This window comes from Falco biarmicus, chromosome 9, assembly GCF_023638135.1.
Source record: "Falco biarmicus isolate bFalBia1 chromosome 9, bFalBia1.pri, whole genome shotgun sequence".
Lineage (NCBI taxonomy): Eukaryota > Metazoa > Chordata > Aves > Falconiformes > Falconidae > Falco > Falco biarmicus.
Window position 1 is genome coordinate 8190022 of NC_079296.1, and position 27892 is coordinate 8217913.

Here is a 27892-nt window from a genome sequence, read left to right on the forward strand (position 1 = left end):
TGTTTTTCTCAGTGCTGTTCTACTGAGGCAGAGCTGAGGCCCGAAGTATCACACCACTGTGCCTACAGCTGCTGGGGCACTGCGGCAGGAGCTGACCAACGTGTAGTTACCTGCCCTGGGCCATGGAGTGCAGGCGGAACACTGTGAAACAACAGGAGGAGAGAGAAAAGAGGCAGAGAATTGCCTGAATTTCCTTTGTCCTTGTGGAGGAGGATGGGACAACCGTGAAGAAGGGGAGCAGCAGTTCATAGCGGCTGTGGGAAAGCTCTTTGCTGCCAAGGCTGAGCACTGCGGGCTTCAGGATGGTCCAGAGCTGGGCCATCCTGGCTTCTCTGTCTCTCCTTGATTTCTAGTTTTTCCACAGTGCTGGTCAGACCGTGCAGCATTACTGTGGGGGGGTGTGGGGTGGGCAGGTGGAGGGCAGCAGCTGGGGAAAGCTCCCAGCACAGAAATAACCCCCTGCCCCAAGGTGATCCTGCAACTGCTCCTCTTCTGCCCCGTGCAGTGCTGCAGCCCTGGTGTCCCAAGGATTATACAACAATGCTCTTCAAACAGGTTTTTATTAGTGGTTTTGACTGTACTACATCCTCAAGGAAAACTTACTTCACAGTGCCAGGCTGAGATGGGTGTTCTCTGATAGCTGTGGAAAGAAAGGAAAAAACACAGCAATCCAGCAGTGGCTTGTGCCGTGTCTGTCCCTGTGCCAGCCAGGCTGGCAGAGCTGTGCCCAGGAAGGTACCATACCCCTGCCTGCAGCAAGGGACAAATACTACAGTTACCACTGCAAGCTCCAGAGCTGCTAAACAAATGAAAAAAGGATTGTTGTCAGCACCAGCCCTGCATCTCTTCACCCACATGGTGAGGGAAGGGCAACGCTGCGGTAAGTAAAAGCTTCTGTCAGGGGGGGCTCAACCTGCCGTGCTGGACCCCTCTCCAACGCCCCTGTGTCCATCCACAAGCTGGAAGTGGTCAGCCTGCTCTCTGCTCACAGCACAGACCCTCCCACTGAGCTTGCAGGCACCTGCTGGGGCAGGAGGACCAGCACCCACCCCCTGACAGCAGGCCAGACCCTTCCCCCCCCACCCCCGTCAAGCTGAGCCAACATCCCCACAGGTATCCCCGGCACTACATGGCCAGTCACCTGCTGCAGGCACTGGTGTCCAGCACCCCAAGAGCAAAGACATTCACACAGCTCAGACCAAGCTTCCCTGCCCCCCCCAAATAATACATTAATCCCAGCCCCCAAATGAGCAGAGCTGATTTTCCTCCCCCTTCTAGGCCTTTCCCTGCTGAGCTGCTGTGGGTGGGAGCACAGCTCTCAGGCTTTGCTGGGCTTTTTCTTTTTCCTTCCTAAGGCAACAGGGTGAGAGTGGGGTGAGAGGGGCAAGACGAGGCTTGATCCATCCCTCGGGCCAGGCTGGAAGGGGGTTTGCACAAAGGAAGGGTCCTGGCACCCCTCTCCCACCTCTGGGAAGAGCTGAGGGGACAGTGGCAGCAGGGCAGGGTGCAGGCAGCTGCCCAGCCCTGCCTGTACCACAGCCCTCACCTTTTCAGTCACAGCAGCCGTGCCAGGAGGTTTCACAGCCCACTGTGCTGCTGCGCTGACCCATGCCACAGCCTGCCCTGCCCTTCCCACACAACCGGTATGGCAAGATCCACAGGGAGACTTCCAACGGGGACCTGGAGGTTCCTCCAGCACCCATCCACAGGGAGCGCCCCCAGCCCACACACAGCCCTGGGGTACAGGTGTAGCCTGGGTCAGGGTCCCGCTCAGCTGCGCACCAGGATGGAGAAGGATGCCAGGCAAGGCACCAGGGATGCTCCAAACCACCCCAGGAGCAGAGGACAGCCAGACCTGGCAGGGTGGCCCAGGCCATCTCCCCGACAGCCCCACCGTGCAGCCATGCCAGAGCAGAGGTGGAAGCGGACCACGAGGACGGGCTCTGCATCCATCAGGCTTTGGGCTTTCCCCTACCACAGCCTCACATCTCCTGTGCCCACGAGCAAGTGGTGGCCAGCCCTCCTGCCCAGAGGAGGAGCATGGGAGGGGTCCTGCACTATCATTGAAGGCGAGGTCAGCAGCTGGCTCTGGTGACCAACACAGCGGCCTGGGGCACGTTCAGATGCTGACACAGGGGTGGGAAGCACAGGCAGAGAAGGCAGCACAGCCTGCAGAGCCCAGCCTGGCTAACTGCCCAGCCGGAGCTACTCACAGCCCCAACAAAACAGCCCCAGAGGGACCAGCCAGCCCCAGCTCAGGGACGTGGCCATGGCTTCTCTTCCACAACGACCTTCTCCTGGGTGCCAAACACTTGCTGTCTGAAGGGAAAGGTGCCAGGAACCCCGGGACAGAAAGGAGACGGCAAGCTTCACTTGGGGACTTCTCCACCCACTTCAGGTCCTACCCCGGTGGCTGCAGGCTCAGTGAGGAGCAGAGAGCATGCCCCAGAGCTGAGGGGAGGACAGCAGAAAGCTGCTGCGGGTAGGTGACAGCAGGAGCTGGCCAGCAGCTGCCCACTACCTGGGCAGACAAGATGTGCCACATCCATCAGTGCCGCAGCCGTGAGTGCCTGTGGGGAGGGATGGCAGCAGTGGAGCTGCAGCTGTACAGGACCCCAGGAAGGTTGGTGTGCCAGCTGCCCTGTGACAGGGACAAAAGCCAGCTCAGAGCACCTGTGTGTGAGTAAAGTCAGCTTCCAGCTGCCACCACCCTGCCCACAGCTGCTCAGCTGCAAGCATGGGAGGGCCTGGCTAAAAATCCACCTGGGGTTCGCAGGGTGTGGGAGGCTGCTGTGCTGCACGGAGCCCCGTGTCACCCTCCTCTCCTGGGACAGGACGGGCAGTCTCCAGGGGAGATTCGCTTCTCTTTCGCTACGGGCATCCCCGGTGCTGTCCCACACTCCCTTACAGGCACTGCCTGCCCCATCCTGCACTCCCAGCACCCATCAAACACACAGCGAGAGCCAGACTTGAGGTACTGCTCCCCCACCTGCCACGCAGCTCAGCTCAGCGCCCCTCACTGAAGACACTGACAGAATCAAAACAGCAGCAAACCAGTTAGCACCATTCTCGCCTGGCTTGCACCAAGTCCGCCACACACCCTTCCTGTCCACCAAGGCACAGACCAGCCAGCAGCACACAAAACTTCCAGGAATATGGAGATCTCTGAAGAAAATCCTAGATGACTGAGCCAAACATCCACACAAGGTGGTGCTCCAGCAGGCCAAACCCTTGTTTTACTACAAAGCACTGTGGATGTGCACTAAGCCAAGTAGAGCAAGAGCTGCACTGGTTTCCACTGGGAGCCCAGACAGCAGCAGTTCAGACACCCAAGTTCCTGCAGGAGATCTTCTTGTACCCTGCAGACTGGGATCATCCACCCAAACCTCTGCTCAGGGAAGGTCTCTCTGACACCAGGGAAGAGGGTTCCCGTCAGACACCTCGTTTCCACTCGGAGTGAAGGTCCCTTTTTGGGAAGGGCTTTTCCCTTTCCCCTTTCTGCCCCCTCCTCGCTCCGAGACCTGCCTGAAGTGCAGCACAAGAGGGGGGTGCCCCACTCGGGGCTGGCTCTGCGTTCACTGCTCCTGGAGGTGAGGAGGGTTAGAGGCCCGTGAGATCAACGATGGCTTTAATAAAGATGGCGTCATCACGCACGTAGGAGTTCTTGGCTTCCATCACAGAGACGGGGCAGAACAGCGGGCAGCCGCTGGCAATGTTCATTTCCGTGATGGGTCGCTGGAAGGAGGAGGATGTCACGTCAGGTCGGAAGGCATCGATAATGTGCTCCCGGTTGTTCTGATCCAGGAGCATCAGGGTTACCTGTGGGGAAGTGTGAAAATACAGGAGAGCGGCTGAATAAGAAGCACATGGAAACCCGGCCTGGTGCCCTGCTCATCTGAAGCCCACGAAACACGCAAGTGCCAATGCAGCCGTAGCCATGCCACACGCCTACAAATCTGAGAAATGCCTGTAAGCAGGGTCAGCAGACAACATCACCTTGGTGACATTCTGCAGAAACCTTCCCACATCCTGCCCTGTCACTGGAAACTTCTGTGTGGCAGCGCAGGGCTGTCAGGCTGACACTGAAAACCTGCAAGTGGCCGGTGTGGCACTTGCTCCAACGCCAATACCCCATGCAGGTATTTCACTACGGCACAGAGTAGCAAGGTCCTCCTGCACAAGAAGGCAGCCCCTCTGCATCAGTGCTTCGCCCGCTCAGCCTCGAAGCATCCTGCAAACCTGCAATGTCTAGGAACGGCAATCTGAGCTTCTGATGCCGAGCGAGCATCAGCTGCACCCCAGGTACCGAGGCCACAACCCCCTTCCCTCACCATTCATGCAGAGGCTTTGCTCGCCTTCCCAACACGCTGCTGCTCCCCGCTTGCACCCTCTGCCATTTCACGCCCCTGCCCTGCAGCACACTCGGTGCTTTCAACACGACTGGGGAATCCCCAGCGCTGACGACATATCCAAGTCCTTCCTTCTGCTTGCTAAGTAGCCCAGACCAACGGTGTCTAGAAGCTCAAGTGGGTGCAAAACTAGAGAGGCAGGTTGCTGGGCAGAGCGGGCTTTGTCCCAAACCTACCTTCTGGTTGAAGGGCCACCGCAGAAGCGCATCGTTGGGCCCTTTCATCACCACAAAGAACAAGGACAGATGGGTCCCACGCCCGGTGCCATCCCCGTTCAGGTAAACGCGCAGACACATCTTGTAGCCGTACTTGCTTGTGTAGAAAGCTGTCACAGAGTTGTAAAACAGACACAGTGAGTATCAAACCCAGCAAAGCCTGGCACCAGCAGGTTCCTTTGAACTCTGAAGACTCTTAGAAAGTTTGGATTCTGGAAGAAGCCAGGTCTGGGTCTTAAAATACCTGCACCGTGGAGGTGGTCTGGAAAGCTACCAGGTACAGTCAGATGCCATCTTGGACTGGCCTGGAGACAGCCCAAGGTCAGGCAGTCACAAGCCCCTGGTCTAGCCGAGCCGCAGAGCGCTGTGGCACGGGGCAGGGCACCTCCAGCCCCTCGGGCTCTCCCCAGCCGCCACCGCAGGCGGAGCCCAAAGCCGGAGCTCTGCGATTCCCACTGCGTCCTCCTGCAGACCGCACAGGACTGCTAAAGGAGCGGCAGTTCATGGCAATGATGCTGACGAGCAAGAACAAAACCACCCCAGAAAAACCCTGACTGGGGGTAGACCACCCTTAGTACTCGCTGCACCCCCTTTGTAAAGTGGCTGCCTCTGATGGGGGCAGAGGTTTAAGCAAGTGAGCTTCGGCCTCCTGTTAGGAACCCAGCCACTCCACGGTGTGGGCACAGGCTCCGGGATCTCAGGCTTTCTCCTCCAGCAATTCCGGGAATGCCCATGTTGTGACACCAGACCCACGCGGGGCCACAGAAATACATCGTGGAAAGGGACCTGCTGCAAACCACCCTCTCACAGCGGCACAGCCCTACGTGCCTCAGGTCTGGTGAGGCTCAGCAGCCTCAGGGCACAGGGCAGGATATCAGAGACAGCATTTTACTGCAGAACTCAGTGCACTTTTAGGAACAGGCCACCCAGCAATAGCAGAGATACTGTGCACTTCCACAGGCTGAGGACATCAGGGCTTGGTCACTGCTTCTCTCCTGGCTCTCCCCAACTCATTTCCTCTAGTCCTTCCCCTCCACCTGCTTCACCCAAAGGCTTTCCGGGCAGATGTCACGCTTTGCTAGTCTAAGCAGCATATCCTCCCTGCCCACCTGAGGATTCTCAGCACTCCTGTAACCCTGTGAATGTAAAACCAGGCAGGGAACTGGAGGAAGGATGGCCCCAGAGTGGTAGGAGTACCCAGGAAAAGGAACCAGGCAGCCAGTGCTAAACACCTTACACACCGCACCACCAGCTCAAAGCAGTGAACCGGGCATCCTGCTTCCCACTGGCCCGAGCAAAGGCAAAGCAGATCAAAAGCAAAGCAAGAGCCCAGCAAGCTGCCCCCCCAGCATCTGACAGCCAGCAGCAGATGGCTTCCCAGCAGGAGCTTCGCTTCGGACTGTCCCAGTTCATGCCCCAACAAACCTTCCCTGTGCGGATTTGCCTTTTTGAACTCTTATGATCTTGCCCTTTGCAATATCCTGTCGCAATCCTTGTGTCCTCACAACGCAAGCAAGTGGTAACTCTACTTCCTTCTCATTTAAGAGTGATTTCATTTGGTATTTCCTTGCCTTTATATTTAAATGCAAAACAAACAATTATACTCATTTCCCTTTTTCATCCCATTCACAACCTAGACCTCTCCTCTCAGCTGTCTCCTTCCCAGACTGAACAGCACCAGTCTATTTGCTTCACTTTCCAAGATAAAAACCATGCAGCTCCACGAGAAATATTTGTTTCTCAGCCCAACTTTCTCAGCTAAAGCAGCACCAGGAATAAGGATCTCTGTCTAAACGACACAGTCGACGACCGTAGAAAACAAGACCTTGCACTTTGTACTTGAAAGATAAAGAAAAAAAGGAAGGAAGGGAAGAAAAAAAACAAAAAAAAAAAAAGTCCTGCCTTTTCCAGAAGCAGTCCTGGTGTTAGGCAGAAGCAACCCTCATATTCCAATCCATCCAGCCACATAGGAGATTTTCATTAGCAGATTACAGAGACCAACCAGCAACACAGAACAGTCTGGTGGCCCACAAAGGAGTTTTTCCTTTGATGAAACAGTTTATAAAAGCCCTGAGCCCTGCCTTTGCTGCCAGGTGTGGGATGGAGACCAGCCAGCACAGAGCATGGAGGAGGAGGAGGAGGAGGCACCAGCAACCACAAGCTGCAGTTCTGGGAGGAACTGCATTCAGAGAACAGCCAACAAATATCTGCACAGACGACGCCTCTTGCATTTGGAGAGGTTCCATCCCTTTCCCTCCCTTGGGCTGACTCTGATACACACATCTCGCCCCTCTGTGAGGACCCTCAGGTGGCATCAGCTCATGGAGGGACCCGAGGAACCCCTGAGCTGGGCACAGCCAGCCGGGATGCCCACGGCTGCATCCGTCCAGCATCTGCCCCCAAACCACAGCCTCTGGAGATGTTCAGGCCAAGCAGCCCTCCAGCACAGTGCAGATGGACAGGATGCAAGAATCAAGGCCCTCTAATTCAACCAAAGTAGATTTGAAGCAGACTCATTGGCTTTGGGAAAGGGAAGGAAGTGCTGCCCTTTCCGAAGCGGATAAAGAGCAGGGGTTTTCCACGGCTCCTGCTGACTTTTAAAAGGAAATGCTAATTGCACGTGCAGTTTCAGTAGCAGTTTAGTTTCTCTCAAGAAGGGGAACCTTTTTTCTTTCAGTTATGTATATTCAAGAGAAAAGGACTCTGAATGGCCTTCATCCAGAAAATGGAATTTAAAGTAGTTTTAAAAATTCAATTGCTTTCATCTCATGGCCCAGCCACAGTCTGCTTTTTCTCAGCACCAGGAAGCAGGTGCAAGGTACATGCTTGATGTTTGCATCCAGCTCTGGGCATCTTGAAAAAGCTTTGCAGCACACTTAGATCTAAGCGATTCCTGCTCAGGCAAACACAGACTCCCCTCCTCAACCATTTGGTTGCAAGGCAAGCTCCCCACCGAGCAATGAAATTGCGTGAAGAGATGTTTTCACCTTACAGCTGCAAGCCTGGGAAGCGCATTTGTAAGCAAACAAGCCAGATCACAACCTACTGCTCACTATCCAAGTTTTTCTTTTTTAAGAACAGGAGGAACAGTGCTGGGCTGGGGCAGTTCTGCGAGGAGAGCCCCTTCCTCTAACAGATATTCAAGCACTTCCCTAGCCATGGTTTCGGGCTTTATTTAGGCGACGTCTCTTGCACTGTCATGCTTTAGGCACTAAAATGTATTTCTGGGGCTCTAATATACGTTTACTCCCTTCCTTAACCCCTTCATTGCTGGTTTTATGGTCTCTTGAGTATATAACTGAAGGGTTATGCAGGGGTATTCCAAAGCTAAGAGGGCTGCATCCTCCATCATGAGAAATTAAAAAAAGGTCTTCTGCAATCATAAACCCACCCCTTTCACCATCAGTTTCATTTAGCCCAATGCTAAAAAAACCCCAAAGTGGTTCAGGCTCCGCAGAGAAAGGGGGGCAGAACAGAGGTACATCTGAATGGCCAGCATCTCCCCTAAGGACACCGCTACAAATCCCACACCCAACTGAGATGTAAAAGGCTTTTGCAATTTTGCAGGCAATAACCTGGAGAGAAGATCGCAGGAGAGCGGCCTGTTATCGCCTCCTGACGCTTCCTGGCAAATTCTGTTATCTTCCAGATGAAAACACCATCGTAGGTGGAAGCTTCCATGTTGCGGATCTTTTCCTCCATCTCAGCCATGGCCAGATCTTTGAGCCCAATGCTCCTTTCCAGCTGCCGGACCTGCTCAGTGGGATACACGGTGCAGCCTGGTTAGAAACACGTACTGGTGTGAGACCCAAGAAAGCCAGCAGACACCAGCATCCCCTCCCGGACGACCCTTTAGTGAGAGACTTCTTCAGAATTGACAGGGGATCATGGCAGGGAGAAATTTAGCATCGTAAGCCAATTCATTGAAGCTTCCCTTTGAACCTTGTCATTCTGGAGAAGATACATCAATACAACTCAGTGCTTGAGCTGGAAACTTTCCCACAGTGAATGGAAAAATCCTCCCAGTGAGCAGCTCCATTACACTAGCAGCACAAGAAGTGAGGATGGGGGGACAAAAAAAACCCCAAACAATCTCAGCATTGTGACAAAACTAAGTGAGAAACAGAACCTACACCCCACCAACCAGAGCCTTAATCGCTGCCAGCTAACATGGGGTCACGCCAGTTTTGGCACACAGGTACCCGCTGCAAACGGCACAGCTCCCAGCTGCCACGACACACTGGCAGCACTCTGCGGAGACCACGCTGGAGCATACTGGTGGGGGCAGCTTCTTCACACCTCCGGACCCTGCCTGGCACAACGCTGCAGCACAGCATCAGTGCTTATGCTCCTTTTGAAAGGTCTGGAAGGTGAGCAGCCCCACAGATTCAGAGGGGTCCAGTGCAATGCTGGGTGCTGTGTCTCTTGTTGGAAAACTTGACCAGGGAACAACATCTCTGTGTCTGCGTAATGATTACTAGCAGAGATCCGAACGCTTAATGCATGTCAGTTTAATTCCCATCTTTTCCAGGAAGCTTTGAGGGTTGGGCACAGGCACAAACAATATTTTAGTGCTGCCTTCAGATTTGTGGAGTTTCAGGGCTAGGTGGTGAAGCTAATAACATGGAAAGGAAACTGAAAAAAAAAAAAAAAAAAAAGTCTGCTCAGAGCGCTAGAAAGCCCAAGTCAGTGGCTACGCACCTTGTTACTCAGTGTTTCAATTTTCTCCTGGTCTAGGCGATGTTGCCGACTGTAGGCTTCGGCTGTTAGAGACACTCTTTCCACCTCCCGATTGAGCACACAGACAATGTTCTCAAAGGTCACTGTTTTCCTCTCAAGGGCCTCACATCTTCCCAAGAGCTCCAGGGACCTGGAGAGCTCCGACTCTGAGCACAGAGAGTTTGCTGCCAGTAGTGGGGAGCTGTTTTGTGATGAGGAAAGAGCAGGAAGGGGCTTTAGGTCTCCAGATCCAGCCTTGAGGCTCAGCACAAAACTCAGTAGCATGTAGAGATGCTCAGCCAAACACTTGCTTTCGTGTTCTAGTAGCTTTGCATTTTCCACCTGCAGGAAGAGAAATACATCCCCCATTCAGCAAGCTCAATCTACGCTGTCACCATCCACAGAACAAATTTCTCCTCTTGAGGTCACAATGTTGGCTTTAAATTATAAAGGGGAAAAACCAAAAGAAAGATAGTTAAAAAAAACAAAACACAACACATTTTGGGGGTGGTGGCAGTGGTTTTTGTTTTGTTTTAGAAATGCTGCAAATCACATACAATGAAAGATGCTTAACACTTCCCCAGCTGCACACAGCGTTGTACTCTGTCTTCCTCCGTTACTTCCCAGAAAGGCTCCGTCAGACGTATTTAATAGCACCAAAGGACAAAACCTCTCACAATCCTCCCAAGGAGGAAATTTACACGAACATCACCAGTAGGAGCTGGGAAAACTTAAGTCATGTGGAGAAATCTGGCCTGGCCCCGGTTCTGTGCTTACAGCTGAAGGCAGCATAACCACCAGCTCCTCAAAGCACTCAGCATGTTCCTCAAGACGGAGAAGGTTTCCTTCCACATTAAGTTCATTCTCTGGATACCCAAACTCTGGACAGCAGATGATGTTAAAGCTCCATTTGCAAAGGGTTTGAAGCACCACTTTGGTCAAATATCCCAACACAAACATCTATAACAGTTTGGGTGACAGCAGTTTGCAGGTTAACTCCAACACTGGAACTGAGCACAAGTCCCACGAGAAACATCAACAGACGAGCCCTTACCACCTCAGCACATCCGACAACCTCAAATCTGCAAGGCACTTTTGATCTCCCACAAGACTTCACATGGTCCCGAAACTGGAAAGGAAGGCAGGCAACGTTAGATCTTACACGTCCCTGGGTAGCTCCCTTTCCATCTCACTGATGTCTATGAAACTGAAGACTATCTCAAGAACACCCAAGGCACCGCTGATCCCCAGCTGCCAAAGGGCACGGTTAAACCTGGACCCTGCCTACCATTAGGTAGGTGCAATATAAATATAGCACTGACACCTGGAAGGAAGTTTTATTTCTCTTTCTTTCGATGGCTACGAGGTCTCACTTCTCACCTGCGTATGTAAGAAAGAAAAAGCAGCCAGCACAGGTACACATCATGGATGCTGCACAAGAAGCTACACTGAGGGCAGCGGAAGGGGAGGCAAAGGAACAACCCTGTGAAACAGCCAGCCACTTAATTCCAGGGATGCTGCTTCCCCTGGTCGGGACATGCCACAGCTTGGTATTTTTACTTCCAGCTAAGCATTATAAATTTGGGAACAAAAAGCTTCCCGGTGGTCCTGCCTGAGCCTTTACAGCAACTACTGCAGGCCCACCTGTGCAAGGGAAGATGCTCTGCTGGGCCCAGCCACCCCTCACTGGGAGCTGAAGGACGCCACACCTCCACCACCTCTCGTCTGGCGGCTGCCGTGAGGAACTGAGGCCACTACAGTGGATATTTCTATAGAGAAGTGCCACTAAACCCCCAGCCGCCTTCGTTTGGGTTCCCACACAGTGCATGATTAATGCTAACAAGCCCTGGCACGTTATCAGCTTGGGTTTGATATACCTCTCATCATCAGATATCAGTGGTCTGTTCTGAACAACGACCATATCCCACATTGAACACCTACATCTGCTACAACAGATGTCGATGAAAACTGTTCTTAAACCACTTTTTTTAAAAGCTTCTAGATCCATCTGGCTTGCTTAATGAGTCAGGTTACTCAGAGCTACAAGGGCTGCAGCTAATCAACAAAAAGTTGAGAGAGATAAAAGAGGGAGTTGGTATTTAAACAAAGGGTAGATCACTTATGGCAATTGTACAAACCCAGCCTCTGCTTCAGCCTGCAGACAAGCAGATCTGTATCCCAAGACCCCAGCACAAAGTCCTTCATTACACTGCTTGTTTAGAAGAACTCTCTGCTCATCTTTTTGATGCTTCTGTCCCCCTGCCCTGCTACAAGGACCTTGTGCAGTCCTACTAAAAGTATGTGCCCATAGCAGGCAGGCTGGTTTCAGATGAATGCGCTTTTTGAAAATGTTTCCCACAACTTTGATTTTCAGACTTTTGAGCCTTGATCCAGGAGCCAGCAGCATAGAGACCCCATAGACATAGATTCCATTACATGATTAATTAGAAATAAATTCATTTAACTGGAGAAGGGCTCCCCTTCCAGTACCCTTTCAACCCATGAGCATGCTTTTCCCATGGAGGCCCTGCACACAAGCACGGCAAACACAGCGCTCAAAGCGAGGTGGCGTTGGCAGCACTAACACAAAACTACAAGTGCTGATGAGTCACGTTCACTCACACCCGACCAGTAGTTTGAGGCTTATGGAAAGGTCACAGCTCTACTAATGGATGCCACTTGTCTTCCCCGCTCCACTTTCTAATGGTCTTGGTTTTCCTCCCTGCTTCCAGCCGAGTTAATTTTCTTGTTAGCAGTGGGTGCAGTGCTGTGTTTTGGATTTGGTGTGAGCTGGTAATATACTGATGTTTTCAGTTGTTGTTAATTAACGCTTATACTAAGTCAAGGACTTTTCAGTTCCCCAGGCCCTGCCAGCGAGAGGGCTGGAGGGGCACAAGAAACTGGGAGGGGACACAGCCAGGACAGCTGATCTGAACCAGCCAAAGGGATATTCCATACAGAATATAAAGCTGGGGGAAGGAGGAGGAAGGGGGGGGGATGTTCAGAGTGACGGCATTTGTTTTCCCCAAGTCACCATTACGCATGATGGAGCCCTGCTGTCCTGGGGACAGCTGAACACCAGACTGCCCATGGACAGTAGTAAATTAATTCCTCGTTTTCCTTTGCTTGTGTGCACAGCTTTTGTTTACCTATTAAACTGTCTTTTTCTCAAACCATGAGTTTTCTCACTCTAACCCTTCTGATTCTCTCCCCCATCCCAGTGTGGGGGGAATGAGTGAGCAGCTGCGTGGGGCTGAGTTGCCAGCTGGGGTTAAACCACGACACTGTGTCAGCCCAGCAGGATGCCAAACACCACCACAGCACACGGTCACCGACAGCTGGATGGATACCTTCTCCCTTGGGATCTTCCTCCCACAGCCTTCGCAAGTTAGTGGAAATTCGGGGCAGACTTCGTCATGAGCCTGTAAAAGAATCAACAGGAGAATATTTGGTCCTCTAAACAAAAGCTCCAATGAGGTTATGTAAGTAAATTCAACAGGGGTAGTTTTATACTTTAGCACAGAAGAGCTACGCTCAAATCTTGGTCGTGCTGGTAACTCTGCATGCTGACTCACTGGTGCAATCTCCAGTCTACCAGAATTTTGGGTGCCTGTGTAGTCTCAGCCTCAATTTAAAAGCTGCTATAATACCTTTAAAAATACCAAATTATTGACGGACAAGGTAACTCAACAGGAAGCTCCATTTACAGCTCTGCCAGGAAAACACACATTCAGGCAGGCTGAGTGAAGCCAGCCACTACCTCAGCAAGATAATTTGTTTAATTTTTCCACAGTAATGGTTATCAGTCAGCTGAAGTATGAACCCACAGCCTACTCATCACACGCTGGGCTGAGCTGTCCAGTAGTATCTTCACATTTGAATCAGAAACCCATTTTTCAACCAGAAAGAAAAATATTTCAAAACTGTTCTATTTAATATATGCACACAAGCCCCTACCCCTGCAGCAAGAGCACACGCAGCTTGTTTGGCGGCCAGAGGAGCTGAACAAACTGTAAGGGCAATATGATACTCTCTCCTCAGCAGATACCAGGGCCAGTGATACCAGCTAAATTGGGAAAGCTAGAATGCTAGCAGTGCCTCTGCTTTCCGTGTCATTTCCACACTGCTTAAACTTTCTCTTTACACAACAACCAGCTGAAACAAGGCACTGCAAATGCCATGAATATGCAGCTCAAAATTCAGATTAAAAGATAAGTGCACTGAAGTATCCTGCCATGGTAGTAACAGGAAAAAACAAACAAACAACAAAAAAAAACAACACAGAAGCATTTATAAATCAGTCATCTGAAACCAGATGCTTTGAAAACTTGGTCACATTTATTCTTTATTAAAAGAAGTTACTGTCTTGGGGGGATGGGGGAACATGCACAAACTTAAACACTGTTACCACATCAGAAACTGGAAAGTGAAACCCATTAGCGGCTCAGCTTTGGCTTCTTAGTTACTCTCTCCTTTTTATACTTTAAATGAGTAACTAGACTCACACCCTCGCTGCACTGCCCCTGGAAAGGTGACCGGACCAGCCAGGTTGTGCAGCTCAGCTGGGCAGTGCTGCCTGCACAAACACACCTCTGCCTGTGGAGCAGGTGGAGGAGGCAGACTGCCTGCCTTCATCCCACTTGCTCAGAGGGGCTGAACCCTTTCTTCTACCCACCTACTGCTCTCATGTTCTAGAAACACCAGATAGCATCTTCCTCACGACCCACAAAATGCTGGCATGAGAACAGACAGTCTGGCTGTAGGAAGGAAACTTCACTGTAGAGACAACTTATTTTAAAAAGGAGTATTTAAAACTTATGTTCTCTTGTGCCAACGTGCTAGGCATGAAACTACCACCCCCTCCGCACTCCCCGCCTCCCAGCACTTATCTTTCATCCTGGCTCCATGCTGCACTGCAATACAACATCCAAGACACAGGCAGCCCTGCAAAGCGAGCCCAACTTGCAGCACGAGAAGGGAAACCAGCTCTACACAGCTAAGCTGAAGTGCAACTAGTCGGTATGTGAATGTTAAAGACACCCAGAAGCATTAGCTTTAACCAGCACAGATCCAAGCCTCTAGACAAATGTTTCTGTATGAACAATGTTTCTGTATGAACAGTTCTGGGCTCTTCTGGAATCCCCTGTTCCTTCCCCCCCTACACGGGTGTTTAAACAGAGATGGATAGTATCGCTGCTGGAAGAAATCCACCCCACCCTGGAGCCGAAGAGGCTGGCATTCAGGTCTGATCTGCCACACTCCACTCCCCCAGGAATGGGGCAATCCTCCTGTTTACATCTTTCCCAAACCCACATCTGTGAGCTTCTGCAGCAGGGACAAGCACCTCTGACATCCAGGCCTTTGCTGCGAACATTTCAGGCGGATTTGGGAAGCCATCACTGTGAACGGGGCTCGGGGAGAGCAGAGTCACCCTCCCAGAATGAACCTGTCATGGACATAAGTCAGATGGGGGTCAGAGACAGTGGACAGCAACAAAAACATTAAAGCAGAGCTGAAAGACCACAGTCTGGCTCTTATCTTCAGGGCTACTCTCCAGTTACCCTCAGCGCTGACTTCTCCCCCACCAGCTGCAAACTGAGGCACACACCAGCCGGCAGCATCCAAGAGCAGGAAAATCAAACCAGGCAGAGCTAACAGCCTGCACAGCAACACTTTGCTCTTCCCACTCAATTAAAACCAAAACTGCAGATTGATCTGCACATCAATTCCACTCCCTAAAAATAAACAGCGAGAAAACCCAGTGGCAGCCTGTACATCACATGCCGCCATCAGAACAGGCAATTCCCTGGGAAGCCACCTGACAGACTAGAAACCCAGACACCTCCACCGCCTTCGGAAGGACCAGGGCAGCGCACGAGCACTTGCCTGGGGTGCAGACGCTCACGGCTTACCCACTGTGGCCACCCAGCCCTCCAGCATCTACCACCAACGGGCTGCAACAGAGATGTAAAGCCCTCTTGCCTGGGGGTCTGCTGGCTAACAGAGCTGCCTGTGTGCACACCATAACTCTCCTATCTTGATACTGGGAAAAGTAGAAGAGTGATTTGCAGGATTTTCAGTGGAGGTTTCTCCTGGGGCACTCCTGGGATCATCCCCAGCCAGCAGGAACGCGCAGCTCCCGGCACAGCAGCTCCTGCGACAGCGAGGGCAGCACATTTCAGTGCAGCCGTGCAGAACAGCGCGGGAACAGAGAGGGGAAAAATCAGATTTTAATAACAGCTGCTGATCCCTGGAAGACAAAATGATTGTTCCCTACGGAATGCCAGGATGACCTGCTCTGCTGTGCCAGCATAAGGCAAAAGGGAAAACTGCAGTTTAATCCGATCACCGTTTCGCCTCTCAAGGCTTTGCTAAACTTGAACTATGGGAGAAGAGGCCACTGCTGAAAATTATTACCCCCATCTCACGAAGGCAGAGCAGGAGGTGCACCTGCTGCCCAGCTGCCCTGCTCATAACCTGCCCTATCAACATCAAGTCTGTTTTTATGAAGGTCTTGCAACTGCGCTGGACAATCCATCAGCGTGACACACCGCCCCCCCCCTCCAGTGAAGAGGGAAGGCAGGCAGCTGAGAAAAGCAACCTTCGGACCAGCTGCTGCGAGATGCCTCTGCCAGAGCCCGGCAGGAAGGTGATCGCAAAGGGCAGGGCTGGCAGAGAGACCAGGCGCAGCACAGCAGGCTCGGTGCGAGCTGCACACCACAGCTCTTCTGCAAACAGCCTCCTGCAGGGTCGTCATTGAAAGTTAGCCCCCTCCAGGTGCGGCAACAGCAGCCGTAAGCACAGACAAAGCTGAAGGGCTTGGCAGCAGGAAGGGAGCAACAAAAAGGAAGGTGAGCTAACAGGAGAGCAGAGGAAAGCCAGCTGAAGCGGCACAGGGCACGCCGGAGTGTGGAAGGGCTTTGGCAATCTCCAGCCCCAGCACTGCCATGTCGGGCACGCGGCTCCTTTGGCATCTTAGCCCAGCTGCAAGGGTAGGCCCACAGAATTGTAGAGAAAACACTGAAAATGGGTGTCCAGACATCCATCCAAAAGAGATGCCTGCCTAGGTTTTGAGGGAGCCTGAATCCCTTGTGCCAAGAAGCATGAGTTGCTTCATGCACCTCTGCCAGGTCCCCAGTGGCTCCGGAGCCTCCAAGATGGGAATGTGCCCACAACGCAGGCACTTTGGGATGTCCTGCTCCTCTGAAGTCAACATGCCCTTCTGTGCTGTGTCTCCTCCTCGTCAGGGGAGTCCTGAGGCTGGTTTTAAGCCAGGCCTGCTCAAACCTTTCCCAACATGGGTGGGCTGGGCTACCACACGCATGGTTCTGGCACATGGCGACCACGCACATGGTCCTTGCACTACTGCATGGAGCCCAGCAAGACGAGGCTGGAAAGCAGGAGGCCAGTCTGTAACTCACAGTGCCAACCAGGAACGGAAGCTTTCCGAGATTGTCACATCAGCTGCTGCCAGACACAAACTGCTCCCTTCACTGGGACACGCTGATGACAGAAATCCAAACAAGTTCACTTGGCATCACAAATAATTAAACCCCAAAGAACGTGTCAAAAACAAAGATTAAGTAACTGCTCGTGGCTTTAGTTGGACGTGCACATGGCAGCAATGGCATGGCACACCAGCCTTTACAATGCTGTCCAACGTCACGGCATCTGAGTTGAGGACAAAAATTGGCAGAAGAGATGGTAGGATTCCCAGGGGCCTCGCTCATGCCTTTTCAGAGCCAGTACGGGAACTTTTACTACCAGCATTTGATGGTATTGTTCATCCCCTTTTAGGGCTGATTACACAAACATTTGATTTGAGGTTTACTGGTAGAGAGACATCACAGCAGCATTTCATGCATTGAAGACAGATGTGAAAGCAAGAGCAGGTTTTGAAGAAGGTTGAGGGTACGAGAAGCACCTGAAGGCAAGCAGCAGGTTTTCTACCATTTCCTAAAACAGACTCTGCCTTTCCCTCCCTGTTTATTTTGAACTACATGAGCACAAAGTAGTAGCACACTCCAGGATGCTTTTTCCAAATCCCTCCGTCATCCCAGAGAAATTACTTTCCTAGGGAGACTCCAGTCCAAAATGGAGCAGGGTTGGACCCCCAAAGCACGTTAGATAAGCCTGAGTTTGAACCTGACCTGGCCCCACTGCCAGCTGGAGCCCGCACACAACTGTCTTCCCATCTCAGATGTGGCCAGCTGTGTTGAAAAACCAAAAAGACTAAATCTGCTTGCCAAGGAAATTAAAAATTATGGTGCTGGATTATACAAAGTCTCTGTAAACAGCTGGTTGACACATAACAGAGGTTCAAAGGAACCGGGAATGTGTGATCAGAGGTAACTCCACAGGTCTTCCAGGCTACAATTAACAGTTACAGTCATGGTTGCGTGAAAAATACCCAAGATGTACTGTTTGCATCTAATGAGGTCACTGCTCAAGAACAACCTGCCACCAGGGAGCGGACTCCAATCATACCATCATGCTAACAATGCCAGGCACCAGCACATTCGAAGCAATGATCTAATTTGCCTCCCATAGTTATTTCTGACAGTAGACCACTGTCGTTAGCCGTGGGAGATGCTCTAAGCACACTGAAAGCGCTGCCCATGCTGACCAGGTCCCAAGACAATGCCCCTGGAGAGAGCTCCCTCCCTTCTAGCAGTACTTTCACCAGCATGCAAAGCTTCACCTTAATCCTTCAGATCCAAAAGGACAGCCTTAGGATGAAACCTCTTAATGGTCCACTTGACCTTCACATTAGAAAGGGTGGTGTTGGTGTCGGCCAGGCTCTGTGAGCTGCAGATGGTGGGCATGGCCAAGGCTGACAACACCACTGGCACCCAGAAAAGGGTAAGTGAGATATATTACAACTAGGATAAGTATCTTTCACATGCTGGAGAAATCGAGAGCCTGTGGAGAGTGGTTTGATTTCAAACCCGCTTTCTCTAGGTTGTTCGAAGAGTTGGAAGTACTCCAGAAGTTGCATGTGACCATGGCTTTGGCTCCTGCCAGACACCTGAAGCCCAAGGAACATCTCCCTGGCCATGAAGTGCTGCCCCACAACCCCTAAAGCTGTGCTCGCACAGAGGGGTTTCATCACAGCTTGGAAGGGACACACAGCACTCTCCTCAGTTGCAAAGCTCACGACTTACAGCTTTTCATTTTCCAAGGGGCAGATGCCGAGACTGTTAATTAGGTGGGCCACCACAGGGAGGCTGAGCTGTTTTCAGAAGCAAAAAGCAGACCCTCTGTAGTTGGGGCTTTCCAACCCCCTCCCACACATGCTCTCTGGCACTCCCCGTGGCTTACCTCCCACCACGGGCTTGGACGGGAAACTGCCTCGTGTCTGGGAAACAACTGCCTCGTGTCTGGGCAGCCAGCTACACAACCTATACTTCAGGGACTGCAAGGGAAGCTGGGTTTTGTTTGTGGACCTCAGCTCCAGAAAGTAAAGGCGCATCAGATCACTTTTTCCAAAGCGTGAGGTCCTTTTGGTCACCTGCACATGCAAGGCAGAGATTGTTGCATAAGAAAGTAATCTGGTCCTGGGACAAACTGCTGGATCAGGCTGGAGCGAGCTGCAAATTGCACTTCAACACCAATCCATAACTCGATGCCAAAACCTCCAGAAAAAGACAGTAAACGCTGGACTGGATTTTAAAAGGAAGGCTGGTCGCACTGCCATGGCATCTCCAAGTGTGCTTGCCACAGCGCTTAAAACACTGCATCCCATGCAGCCAACGCTGCTATAAAACACTCCAAAGTACACTTTGGAGGCAACTAGGCGAAGTAGCTTCAAAGACCAGCAGCTCCGTTCTAAGCTATGCACAAAAAGCCTGAAGATTAAGTTTTCAGCCTAAGCTGAAAATCACCACCAAAACCTGTCGGGCACTCCTGGGATACAGCTGGAAAGGGGGGGCATGAAACAGTGAAGCCACACGAAGCAGGAGGACCCCCTGGCCCAGGGCACTCAGCAACTTTTTTGAAGAGGGGACAGTTTTCTCTACACGAGGTGTAGCAGGGCTTCTCCAGCATCTCCCAGCAGGAACACTGGGCAAGAAGGGACTGCCCAGTTAGCTTGTCCTCCTAGTCCCAAGAAGCAATGTAGCCCAGAAGGGGCTGCAGACATACTCTCTGACACCACAGGCTTTGCAGTAGCAACACATAAGTTCTGAGTTTTGCACCTTCCACAGCCTTCCAGGCTTCAATTAAAATGAAGTCGTCAAAAGTGACAATGAACTACAAGGAAAATGCAGCCCCTACAGTTTGGATTAGGACAGGTTATCACCACAGATGACAGCCACCCATCCTCATTAGCTGAGCTCATCTGTTTTCCTAGAAACGTCCCCATCAAACTTAGTTTAAATACCACTGTCAGGATTAAGTTTAAAATGTAGTTCTATTTCCAAAACAGACAAATCCACTTTTTTGTGTCTCCAATAATTCTGTATCTCCCAAGATGAACAGGGCGTAATTCAAATGTCTGTCTGGGTTAACAAATGGAATGCCAAGGCTGACCAAGTGAGCACCGCTCTGCAGCCCCCTCATCCCACCCCAGTCCTGGGCAGGGAGACAAAGAAAGGGAGCTGGCAGTATGAAAAGCATTAAATAAAAAGTATAAGAGAACTGAAGATACATTGATAAAACAGAAGACAGACACAGGGAACTGGAGGTACTGCAAGGCAAGTAAGGAAACGCTCCAGAGCTGAGAGACCAGACTCCCTCTACCTGGATACCACAAGGCAAGTTTTCCTGGTCTTTCCTTTTATTCTAAGGGATTTGTTTTCGTTTCTGCAACCCTCCTCAGACTTTCCACCTGAATATAAAGACTCCTGCCCCCAGCCTGCTTTTCTGCGCACACATTCAGGCAGACTCAACAGGAAACCTATACATGAAAAGAGGTTACTGATTAAAAGGAAAAACCCTCCGGCCCCACCACAAATTCCTTTATCCAAATGCCACTAAATATTTATAATATTTATAAAGTCTGAAAAATGCATTTATAAACCTAGACATGTGCTAAGCACTTAAATATTTCACATGCTCCACGCAGACTGCACTTTCAGTTTTGTATCTCCCTTTGAGACCTGAATTTTAGAAATTTAGTTTCTAATAGAAAGCAAAACTGAAATCAGTTTTATTAATTTTTTAAGTTGAAGAGCTAGAGCTTTTCAGCTGCAGAATATTTTTTTGCCTTGATCATGCCCTGGTAAAATTAACAAACCAGAAGTGACAGTATCTCTTGATTTGTAAGTAGATAGCAGCTGAGTAAATCTCTCTCAGTACGAACAACATAATTTTTAAATCAGCAAACAATGAATTCGCTCTTAGGGACTTTCCATGTCCTGTCGGAAATAGCGCAGCAAGGGACTTTCCATAGAGGGAGCGCTGAGCTGCTGCAGGACGTTACACACATTGCTGGCTACAGATGCAACCATACCAATGAGGCAAGCTCTACTTTGTGGCACTAAACTAAGAAGTCTACCTGTACAGCAGGGCATAACGTGCACGGTACCGAGACAGACTCGGGGCTAACATGGCTGGTTGATGCCTCCTTTCATCGCTCAGCCACACATAACATCTCCTAAGCTCCGATTGCATGACTACAGCCAAGCCTGGTTGAATGCCATAGCTCTTTGGCAGGCAGCTGGGAGGAGAGAGAACACAAGCCAGACCTTGCCTTCTCTCACCAGTTCCCTGGAAAGAATCGGCTTTCCCGAGAGGACACAAAATAACCTTACCCCCAGTTAGACTGAATGCCCCCCACGGTAGCATGAGAAGTGAGCTCAGTCCTGAGATGAGCCAGCTAGCACTGCTCGAAATCCCCACTGCTCCCCTGTGATTGCACACACTGCCCCAAGACTAACAAAACCCATGACAGTCAGGATCAGCGCCGCAGACCTGCAGGCCAAGCACTCCAGAGCCGCTCTGCCACAAAACACACTCCGTTTTAGCAAAACACCTAACAGGACCTTTTGAAGATTGGGTGGAGATAAAAAAAGAGGCACAGCCTTAATCCACTCAGATGCTCTTAAACAGTTGTGTGTAACATCCTGGAGCATCACACACACCTGCAGCCTTGCAAGAAGGCAGACTTATCCCAGGACAGCTCACTGCCCGTTTGAACTTCTAGTGCAAGTTCTGGCTGGACTCAAGCCTGTGTTCAAACACTTGTAAGACCACACAGGAAGAACCTTCAGCATCTGATGATTTGTGCTTAGCTCTGCCAGAGCTCTAAGATTTTTTTATTTAAATCCAGGGGAAAAAGTTCAGATCCCATCAGTTACAGCACAATCAATACCATTGGAAGCCACTGACTATAATCTGGTTTAGTCTAATGGAGATGAACTCACGACAATTACCATTTGAACACTGCAGTGGGCATCGGACTTCTAGTCACTGGTCACCAGAAATCAAAGCATAGGTCGAACAATTTGCAGGCACCAACAGCACAGCTTGAACCTAGAACCTCAGTAAAACACACCATATCCTGAAATGTAACCCCCAAACTTTTAGTGCTGCATCAGTGTTAAGCTTTCAGCTTGACACTTACTCGATCATACATCCACACCACAAGCCACTTACAGATCTGTAAGTGAGGGTTTCACAGCAGGACAGCCTACATCCCCTCACCTTTTGGACTGAACTTTTAGCATGAAAAAATGAAAGGTTCTAGAGAGCAGGATGGCATGGGAAGCCTCTCTCTTAACAGGCTCAGCAAGCCAGGCAGAAAACTCAGGCATGATCCACAGCTGTTCCTTCTTGCCACCTTGCAGTGGCATTGCAAAGATAATCCAAACGTTAGCCTAGACAGACCCAGGTTAAACCTTTTCTGACACACATCTCAATCACTACCAAATCTCCATGAACCACAGGGCTACAACCTTTACCTAGGGCAAGTGTTAGAGGGAAATAAAACTTATTCCTCTTATCTCAGGCCCCCCACACAGTGGCTCTTCCATTTCAAGAAGGATGACAATATTGTCCTTCAGGAGCACCAAAGCTTCACCGTTGAACATAAACTCCCTACTAACTGTCAGTGCATTTTAACACTGCAAATTGCCACAACAGAGTTGACTTGTTGGAAAGCACAGCAAAGCACGGGGTCCACTGCCACCCTCGGATAGAACACACTTTTATGAAGCACGTTAGCTGTATACACGCTAAGGACCAAACACCCACAGCCACAATGAAGGCCTGGATTAAAGAGCTGGTGGGCTCTTTGAGAAGAGCAGGGGTGGAAAAACCATCCCATCCAGCAGTATCATGGCCCAGGACAGCTCGGAGCCATGGGTAGCCAGCCAGGGATCAACACCCAGTCCTACCACCCTGGTAGCTGTCGGGGCAGTTGGCTGGAAACAAGATGGTGGCCAGGCCACTTTCCCCAAGCTCAGGGCTCTGAAGTAGGTTTTAGATTCACGTAATGCAGAGAACTTCACAACAATTTTATGGCACAGCACAATTTCTTGACAGTTTGCTTGTCTTTTACAGCAGAAAGGAGCTGGAGACACAGAGTGGGTGGTTCCCACCATGCAAGGGATGTGCTTAGTGCCTGCAATCAAAAGCAAATCTGAAATTGTTTCAGTTCAGCCTGTGCCCTCAGCAGGACACACAAACCTAGCTCAGCCAGGAAATCTCCAGCTTACATTAAAGTCCAGGGAATTGGCAGCTCCTACCACCATCGGTGGACATGGAAAACCACCAGAGAGAGAAGAAAAAGGACTCCAGCTTGAAAGCCTTGCTTTGATCTTTACCTCGTATTCTTTAATAGTCCCCTTCCAAGTACAGCCACTGTTAATACAGACAGCAGGCAGACTTTCCACCTCCCGACGAGCCGCGTTGTCCGGGAAAGCCTAAAATGGAAAAAACAAGCAAACCACAAAAATTACTGAGAGGTTGCAGTTTTGGTTGGGTCTCTTAATTCTTCCTTAAGACTTTCTTAAGACTTCTCCCAGGCCAGTTGCTACACACATCCTCAGAGGTGAGCTAACTGCAAACAAATCATTATTACAGCATTTAAGTAGGGCACCACTATATCAACATGACCTGGATTTTAGAAGCCAGGGAGTCCACCACATTAATCATAATTCTCACTACTGATGAAAATATTTCCTAGGAATAAGGGATTCTCAGAATCTGTTTTAAAACAAAACCTGCAAGTGGTACTAATGACATCTGTGAGCTTCTTTATTTTTTAAAATGCATTGTTTACTTACCGAGCTTGTTTCTAGAATAGAAATTCCTTCTTCGTATATTCCTTCCTGAATACAGCTGGCACACTTTTGAGGTCCAGCACTATCAGACAGAAAAATAAATCAAACAAACAAAGAGACCGATCTATGATTTAACAATAAAGTGATTCCTGGTAACTAACATTTCAGTAACTGAAATGAAAGCATTTTCTTAATTTTAAAACACCACACTGAGCCTTTGATCATGTGTATTTTTAATGCCCATTTCTGATGCTAATTTTCTTTTCTTCTCCTGATTAACAGCTCTATTTAGCTTCCCTCAGTTAAAGGCAAGAGTGAGACAAAACACAAGGAAACTTTTCTGGAAGCCAGCTTGTGCCTAGATTTCTCATATTTTGGCATGACGTCCATATGATGACTTTTAGGAGCAAGTTCCTTCAGTAGCTGTGGTGAAGACTGAAGGAGTTGGGTGATCCACCCGGATTGCCACCTGAACGGCAAAAGCAATCTGGGAGATTCTGGAAAAGGGAACACTGAGGCAACCCTCAGAACAATAAAAGCAAGTCAGAGATTACACATGCTCTTAAAGAAGGCCTGATGCTGAATCTCAACGATAAAACACAGCTCCTTTGCTGAGAAGACCCTGAAAATGAGACTTTTCTCTCCTTTTTCACTTGAAAACACCTTTTCAAGTATTCTGTCTTTGGACTGAAATCACAAAAGGTACCTTATAATTTTCTTCAGACAATAGGAACAGTAGCGATGTCCACACTGAGCTTGAAACGGCCTCCTCAATATATTCTTGCAATCGGAGCAGAGGTATTTGACCTCCAGTTTAGTTCCAAGGATCTCCTTTGCAAACCCAGGCTGGTTTAGATCCAAAGAGCCAGGTGGAGTAGAGTTTGCTGCTGCCATGTGAACGAAAAAAACTGGCTGTATCTCCAGAGCCTGAAAATAAACATATTTTTCCTGTTTGATTATAACTGGATGGGGGTAATTTTTCCACACAAACTGCATTACTCACAGCATATTACACCAGCACCCAAAACCCAGCAACACAGGTAAATGGGCTGATGTAAACCATGAACTTGCTTTCACCTTGTTAAAAATAGGGAAGGAAACTTTACCGCTAATTTTAGAACTAAATCCAGAACAAAGAGACACCCAAACTTATCGAAATGCAGCCCACCCCCAGAAATCACAGCTTCTGGCCCAAAACAAGGTAAAAAACCATCCTAAAGCCCAGCAGGGTCTCACCCGGGGGGGCTGGGAAAGAAGGGCTGGAGAGGCACAAGGGAGTCAGAAAGGAGAAAAAGAATAAAATGTGTTTGTTTGGACCAGAGGGGATGATGTGCAGATGCCTCCTCGCCCACCTGCGTGTCCTGTGGCTGCATCCTCGCCCCCCGCGCCCCCTCCTCGTGTTTTAGGTCGCGGGTGGCCCCTGCGTGGGCCCAGGGGGGGTTCGCCCAGCCTTTAAATGCCCTTTTTTTAGTTGCATCAAGACTGCCTGCCGCTCGCCAAGCTGCTGCTGCACGCACCGGCACGTCCCGGGGACCACGAGGGACACCGGGCACTGCCCGGGCCTGCAGCCGCACAGGCTCCCGCAGGGCTCTGCCAGCCCCGCTAGCGGGGACTCCGCCGCCGCCGGCCCCGGTTACAGCCCCCGCCCTCACCGGGAGTAACTGCCGGGCTGGCAGGCGGTGGCGGAGCCTCCCTACAGCACCGCCACCCTGGGGGGAGCCGTGCTCCGCGGGGAACGGGGCCCGCCGCCCCCTGGGGAGGAGCGGCCCGGCCGGGCCAGGCTCAAGGCGGAGCGAAGCCCGGGACGGGCCCGCGGCTGCCCGCCCCGCCGCTCCCCATCCGCCCGGCCCGGGACAGCGCCGCACTCACCGGCCGCCTCCCTCCGCGCCCCGCACCGGAAGCGCGGCCAGGCCCCGCCCACCGGACACGTGTAGCACGCCCCGCCCCTCCCGCCGTCACCGCCCGCTCCGGCCACGCCCACATCGCCCCCCTCCGGCACCCCTCCACCCCACTTCCCTCGCGTCACCCCCGTCCCCGGCCACCTCCACGTCCCGGCCGCAGGCCGCTGCCGCCCCCGGAACCCCTTCACCCAGCCTCACACCTCCCGGCGGGGGTCCCCGAGGGACAGCGGTGCCCGGCCTAGGGCACCCCGACCCCCACCCCGCGGGGGCAGCCGCCCTCCCGCCAAGGCTCCCCGTTACCGACCCGGGCCGGCCCGGGTGAGCAGCCCCTGGCCCCAGACGGATTCTTTAAAGCGCTTTGGGCCATTCTAGGTCGCTTACCTGTGCCATGGTCACCGTCTGCCCGGAGGGACCGGGCAGGGCTTCAGTTTAATCAAAGAAAAAGGCAACTGCCGCGGGGGAAAGGGCAGCCCCCTGCCACGCAGCGGTGAGGTCACCGCCCGGGGCTTTTCACAGGGGAACCGGCCCGGTGCGGGGGTACTGCAGCAGGGCGTTTTGCTCGGGGTCCCCGGCCCACGTGGGCTCACACCACAGGAGCTGCGGGGTCCAGGCAGTCTCGCTCCCACCGCCTGGGGAATTCACCCAGCGCCGGGGAAACCCTCCCCGGGGAGCACCGGCGGTGACCAGGCCGGGGACAACCCCGGTAAGGCAGCCGGGGCAGCCCCGGGGCGAGGGCAGCGCAGAGCGGGAAAGCTGCAAGCTCGGGGGGCACCGGGCCCCCCCGAGGCAAGGAGCTCCCTGCAAGGCCAGGGCAGGTGGCTCCGGGGATCCGCGGGGACCGGAGGGGATCCCCCACGTGTGTATCAGGCCAGCACCGCCTCGCTCGCTCCCCGGCAATGTCCCTTTTCCCGGCACTGCCTCACTTGTCCGGGAGAATGAGAGTGAAACCTCTACGCCGCCCGGTTCCTGGCTGGCTGGGGGAACCGAGCAAAGAAAAACCGTTCAGTTTCCTGAACGGACCGTGACCCTAGCAGCAGCACTGGGGCAGGACATGCCGTTCCCAAAGCCACAGGAAACCCGCAGCACCGTCCCACCCGCGGGACAGGAGCCACGGGCCCTGCTCCAGCACTGTTCCACCCCAGCGCCACCCGTGGGACAGGACCCACAGGCCCTGCTCCAGCACTGTCCCGCCCCAGTGCCACCCATGGTATGGGCCCACGGGCCCTGCTTTAGCACCGTCCTGCCCCCGTGCCACCCGTAGGATGGGACCCACGGGCCCTGCTCCAGCACCATCCCACCCGAGTGTCACCCACGGGCCTTGCTCCCACCAAACCCACCGTGGCAGCACCCCGGCTGCCGGAGCGCCCTGTAACACGACAGTAACACATAGTCACGCACCTCCTCAACGTTCCACCTCCAGTCCCCAAGCTGCCGCCTCCCACAGCGGCGGGCGGAGCACGGGCGGTGTCAGGGTCACAGGCCCACCTCCGCAGGGGAAGCCCCACGCTCTCACGGCACCCGGGTGCCAAGCGATGCCCAGCCCGCCGGCAGCCCGCAGAGCAGCCGCCCCTCCCGCATTTTGCTGCGGGGAGGCCCTACGGAAACACGGCCCAGGGTTTCACTCCCGTCCCCGTATTTCAGAAATAAGGGAGCGGGAGGTCCGGGCTTTCCTGCCCTTACTGCCGAACGTCCCTGCCGGTGGCACGCTGCTGCCTTCCGGCGGCAGGGCCTGCCTCCCACCCACGGCTTTACGCAGGTTTCCTGCGAAACTGAACACAAACCGGAGGCTTTGCCGGCCAACGGGCCGCGGCAGCTGCAAGCCGGCGGGAAGGGCCTGCCACAGCCGCCACGCACACGAGGGGAGCGGGAACCCCCGGGCCCTGCGCTGAGGCTGGGGGAAGGCGGGAAGGGCCCGCGCCGCCCTCCCCTCGCCGGCTGCCGCCCGAGCGGGCACGCAGCTCCCGGGGGCGGCCCTGAACCGACGCTGGCGCAGCGGCCGAGCTCGGCCGGGCGGACGGAGGCGGCCACTGCGGCCCTGCCCACCGTGAACGACCACCACTGCGCATGCCCAGCTCTGCTCAGCCGGCCGCGGCTATTGGCCAGCTATACTGACAGCGTCGTGGCATAAGCCAATCCCCTCTGGGCATCGAGTTATTGGCAGAGAGAGCAGCCTCTCAGAATGCACAAGCGGGCACCCGCCCGCCTCCAGCCTGGCGTGCACACCAGCCAATCCGACAGCGAGCAGTCTGACTGCTAGGTTTCCGTGCCTATTACGAGCGACTACGTCGCGCCCGGATTGCTGTTAGGCCGAATTCCCTTGAGGACCCAGAAGTCCCGCCCGCTGCGTCGCGTCTCTCCCCGCTAATGAGAGGCTGCCTTTCCTGAAGGGCGTGCGCGCTGTCCTATCAGCGTGAGCAACGGCG

General features: G+C 52.4%; 1 protein-coding gene across 3 annotated transcripts; it reads right to left on the reverse strand.

Moving 5' to 3' along the window:
* Positions 1 to 541: 541 nt before the first annotated feature.
* On the reverse strand, positions 542 to 27479 carry TRAF2 (TNF receptor associated factor 2). 3 transcript variants are annotated; one of them, XM_056350815.1, is made up of 10 exons: positions 26868 to 27479; positions 24275 to 24495; positions 23572 to 23650; positions 23110 to 23208; positions 12694 to 12765; positions 10398 to 10472; positions 9326 to 9685; positions 8200 to 8377; positions 4586 to 4734; positions 542 to 3819 (listed from the first exon to the last, which is right to left on the reverse strand). In XM_056350815.1, exons 2-10 carry the CDS (start codon positions 24460 to 24462, stop codon positions 3601 to 3603), a joined length of 1419 nt encoding a protein of 472 aa, XP_056206790.1. In that variant the 5' UTR covers positions 24463 to 24495; positions 26868 to 27479; the 3' UTR covers positions 542 to 3600. The 3 variants fall into 3 exon arrangements, with proteins under 3 accessions (XP_056206790.1, XP_056206792.1, XP_056206793.1); XM_056350817.1 differs by lacking the exon at positions 26868 to 27479 and adding an exon at positions 25438 to 25478; XM_056350818.1 differs by lacking the exon at positions 26868 to 27479 and adding an exon at positions 25086 to 25212.
* Between the last annotated feature and the right edge of the window lie 413 nt (positions 27480 to 27892).